Source organism: Homarus americanus, unplaced genomic scaffold (assembly GCF_018991925.1).
Source record: "Homarus americanus isolate GMGI-L3 unplaced genomic scaffold, GMGI_Hamer_2.0 scaffold51859, whole genome shotgun sequence".
NCBI classification, from domain to species: Eukaryota; Metazoa; Arthropoda; class Malacostraca; order Decapoda; family Nephropidae; genus Homarus; species Homarus americanus.
In genome coordinates this window covers 7564603-7566850 of record NW_024711292.1, presented here as the reverse complement: position 1 = coordinate 7566850, position 2248 = coordinate 7564603, and the positions used below count along the sequence as shown (strand labels likewise).

Sequence of the window (2248 nt, the reverse complement as noted above, 5' to 3'; positions counted from 1 at the left end):
ATGTTTATGATCGTGTGGTGGTGTTTCTGATCATGTGGTTGTGTTTATCATCATGTGGTGGTGTTTATGGGCATGTGGTGGTGTTTATGATTATGTGGTAATGTTTATGATCATGTGGTGGTGTTTATGACTTTTTTAGATAGAATTTCACATTTACTTTCACAGTTGAGGCACATTTTTCATTTCACACGTTTTGGGATTTTAGGGAATGTGCTTTTGAATTCATATATTCATTACTATATATATTTACCATAAAACTAAAAATCTTGCTTTTTAAACTCCCCAAATCTTTGGAAAAGTAAATGGACAGTTACTGTTTTCCTGCACATACACAATGTTTGTTACTTGTGTTATATTAAAAAGGAATTCTGGCACTGAAATTTAAATGTTTTATCTTTTTGTGTCATATTTTCAAATATCAATATACACCTTTCTCTTGTAACCAACAGATTAGCAGCTGCAATCCAAGTCATCTGCAATGAGTACGAAAAAACGTAAGTACCTTGATAATTACATCAAGTACGGATTCGTGCCCCTTCAAAAGGGTGACACAGAGCTCTCCCAGTGCGTGATATGCTTCAAGACTCTGAGCAATGATGGGATGCGGCCCACGCGCTTGGAACGCCATCTGATTACAACCCATCCTGAATTTGCCAACAAACCCAAGGCGTTTTTTGAGGCGAGAAAGGAGTCCTTGAAGCGAGCTAAGATCGACAGCAGTGGAGTATTTCGGCAGCAGACTTCAAATATTGTTGAGGCGTCCTACGAGATTGCTCTGTTGATACCAAAGAACAAGAAAAGCCATACAGTCGGAGAGACCCTCATAAGGCCGAGTCTGCTGAAGGCGGCAGAGCTCGTCCAGGGGAAGGATAGTGCGAACAAGCTCTCTTATATCTCTTTATCAAACGACGCCGTCAAAGGAAGGATCGATAATATGTCTCAAGACATCAAAGGTCAAGTCATAAACCAGGTAAGGGCCTCTCCTGTCTTTGCCATCCAATGTGATGAAACAACTGACGTCGCTCAGTGTTCTCAGCTGCTGATGTACAGTACGTTCGTTTCGTGTTAGGCGACAGCGTGAAAGAGGAAATGCTGTTCTGTCATTCCCTGTAAACTTCTACAACAGCAACAGATGTCTTTGAAGTGGTATTGAACTTCTTTGATGAAAATCGACCATTGTGGGACTCGCTGGTAAGGGTTTGTACAGAGGGAGCTCCGCCCATGCTTGGTTCGCGATCGGGTTTCGTAAATAAGGTGAAAAAAAAGAGTCCCTCTGTTGTTGTTACGCACTGCGTCATTCATCGAGAAGCCTTAGCATCCAAGACTCTACCTGCTGAAATGAGGGATGTCATGAACCTGGCCATCAAGGTAGTAAACTTCATCAAAACTGGAGCCTTAAACAGTCGCCTGTTCAAAAAGCTGTGTAAGGACATGGACTCTGACCATCAAGCCTTGCTTTTCCACACAAATGTGCGATGGCTTTCGAAGGGAAGCATGCTCGGGCGGCCTTATGAACTGCGAGAAGAAGTGGGAGCATTTCTAGAGTTGCAGCGGAAGGCAGATCTCTATGAAAAGTTTCAGTCCGAAGGATTTCAGCTGTCTCTAGCTTACCTTGTGGACATCTTTGAAGTGCGAAATGCCATCAACCAGAAACTGCAAGGGAAGAACATAAACATCATACCGCAATACGACACCATTCCAGCCTTCATGGCTAAAATCGACCACTGGAAAAGCCGAATGGAGGATGGAAACACAGCCTGTTTCGCAAATTTGGATTCCGCTGTCTCTATTGGTCAGCTCGATTCCGAGTTAAGAAAACAAGTCATCGCTCATCTGACTGAGCTCAAAGCGAAATTCATCCGCTACTTTCCGGATTTGGACGAAAAGCGCAAGGCCTGGAAATTTATCAGGAACCCATTCCAATGTGAGGTAGCTGATGTTTCGGATGGAGTCCAGGAGGAGATGCTTGAGCTGAAGTTCAACTCCTCAGCTGAGGACGACTTCGAAACTCTGGATCTGGAGGTGTTCTGAGTAAAATACCTTCCTGTTTACCCCCTGGTCTCACGTCAAGCTGTTCGGATTCTGACGATGTTTGGATCCACGTATCTTTGTGAGGCTGCATTTTCTGCGCCAGTTGCTGTCAAGACCAAATACAGAAACAAACTGAACGTTGAAGGGGACTTGCACTGTTCTCTCTCTAGCACGCGGCCATTTATTCGGGATGTGGTAGCTCAGAAGCAGTGTCAAA

At 43.9% G+C, this 2248-nt stretch overlaps 1 protein-coding gene across 1 annotated transcript; it reads left to right on the top strand.

Moving 5' to 3' along the window:
* The first annotated feature begins 478 nt into the window (after positions 1 to 478).
* Positions 479 to 2031, top strand: LOC121865867 (protein ZBED8-like). The gene is made up of 2 exons (XM_042365450.1): positions 479 to 953; positions 1127 to 2031. The coding sequence occupies exons 1-2, from the start codon at positions 479 to 481 to the stop codon at positions 2029 to 2031; spliced, it is 1380 nt and encodes a 459-aa protein (XP_042221384.1).
* Positions 2032 to 2248: the final 217 nt, after the last annotated feature.

Excerpts from the sequence above, each read along its gene's own strand:
- LOC121865867 (XM_042365450.1), top strand. The coding sequence starts at position 479 with ATGAGTACGAAAAAACGTAAGTACCTTGATAATTACATCAAGTACGGA. Across the intron at positions 954-1,126 it reads TATGTCTCAAGACATCAAAG|CAACAGATGTCTTTGAAGTG; the intron begins GTCAAGTCATAA and ends CTTCTACAACAG.